Raw genomic sequence first — 1,781 nt, forward strand, 5'->3', positions numbered from 1 at the left:
CCAAAACTATCCCTTTTGTGGGGGGGGGGGCTGGACACCTTCCCTTTGAGATGGCTCTTGGGGGGCTCCAGGGGGACAGGAAAGAGGGCTGAACCCCCAAACCACGCAAAGGCAGCTAGTAGGAGGGAAGTTGCGGGGGGGGAGAAAATTTGGGGGATATCTAGGGTGGGTTCCCTTCTCCCCAGGATCCACAGACCCCCAAGCCGCCTAGATCAAAATTGAGCAGCCCTCCCTCAACAGAGGGGGAGGGAAAGGACCCCCCCCCGATCTCCTGCCTCCAACGGGGTCCTTTCAGCAGCCCCAGGAAGGCTCCCCACCCCTTTGCCCCCCCCCAATTCAGGGGACTCTGAGGGTCCAGATAAACCCCATCCCTCCTCCAGGGGGCGCCTTCCGGCAGCCTCTTATACGGCAGATTTCCCTCCCCTCCTCTGACAAGCAGGTCCGCCCTGTAGGAGAGGCTGGGAACCATGGGCCCTGGAGTCCCTCCTGACGCTCCTCCTCCTCCTCCTCCTCCCCCCCGCAGCCCATTTCCTGTACCAGACGAAGCACGAGTGCAGCTTCCTCAACGGGACGCGGCGGGTGCAGTTCCTACAGCGCTACATCTACGACCGGCAGGAGTATCTCCGCTTCGACAGCGCCCGCGGGGAGTTCGAGGCCGTCACGGCGTTGGGGAAGGAGGATGCCCGGGCTTGGAACAGGAATCAGCGCATCCTGCTGGACGCGAAGGCCTCCGTGGATTACTTCTGCCGAAACAATTACGGGGTTTCCCAGAGCAATTCCGTGGTTGGCCGGAGAGGTGAATACGGGAGGGGGAGTTCCACGGGTGGGGGGAAAATGCAGGGACCCCCCCTTTTCATTTCATTCATTAGGACTCTCCCGGATAAAGATTTGCCCCTGATGTATTCTGTGCTCTCCGATCTACGAAATTTATTCATTGGTATTTATTGCTATTTATGGATACTCCTAATCCCTTCACCTCCCTCAAAGCGGGGCTCTGGATGGCGTAGGATATAACATCACCCCTAAATAAAAATATATATAAAAAAATAAGGTCAAAAATTAAATTACTGTTAAAAAGTTTGAAATTCTACAATGATGACAATTAAACATCAAAAGGGAATAAATAGATTCCTCTCCTTCCCATCGGTCCCATCATCTTCCTTCTCTTCCCAAGGTCCAAAGTTTCCCCTGCCCCAAAAAACATCTTTCCAGAATATTATACCAAATATTATATTTTTCGGGGGGTGGGGGATGAGGAATCCAGCAAGGTCTCTCTCTTGCCCAGTGTATAGATATATTTCAATAATAATCTATATGCTATATAATATTTCAACATCATATTTTATATTAATAAATCAATAATATATTGATTTACTTATCAACTTTTAACACCCCCCCCCTCTCTTACAGGGGGACTTTTATCTTGATTGGGAATTCCATTTTATATCTGTTAGGATTTTAATGTTTTAAGGCTGTAAGCTGCCTAGAGTCATTTTATCATGAGATGGTGGCAAATAAATTTAATAAATAAATATGTTCCTCCCCCTCCTCCCCTCCAGCCAAGGCCACCGTCTCCATCTCCCCCACCAAGCTGGACCCCGCTTCCCCCCACACCATCCTCCTCTGCACCGCCAGGGGCTTCTACCCCGTGGAGATCGAGGTCCGGTGGCTGAAGAACGGGCGGCCGGAGGAGGAGGGCGTGGCCTTCGGGGAGGAGCTCCAGAACGGAGACTGGACCTACCAGCTCCAGGTGATGCTGGAGACCCAGCCCCAGCGGGGGG

The 1,781-nt window shown here is 52.4% G+C and overlaps 1 protein-coding gene across 1 annotated transcript; it reads left to right on the plus strand.

Annotated features, from left to right (window-relative positions):
• Positions 1–523: 523 nt before the first annotated feature.
• LOC107302028 (HLA class II histocompatibility antigen, DRB1-4 beta chain-like) lies at positions 524–1,777 on the plus strand (the record flags this gene model as incomplete). Its single annotated transcript, XM_015831162.1, has 3 exons — positions 524–796; positions 1,213–1,268; positions 1,643–1,777. Coding segments are annotated over 3 exons (464 nt in total), but the record flags the coding sequence as incomplete, so codon positions are not given.
• Positions 1,778–1,781: the final 4 nt, after the last annotated feature.

This window comes from Protobothrops mucrosquamatus, unplaced genomic scaffold, assembly GCF_001527695.2.
Source record: "Protobothrops mucrosquamatus isolate PMUCROS unplaced genomic scaffold, P.Mucros_1.0 scaffold23407, whole genome shotgun sequence".
NCBI lineage: Eukaryota > Metazoa > Chordata > Lepidosauria > Squamata > Viperidae > Protobothrops > Protobothrops mucrosquamatus.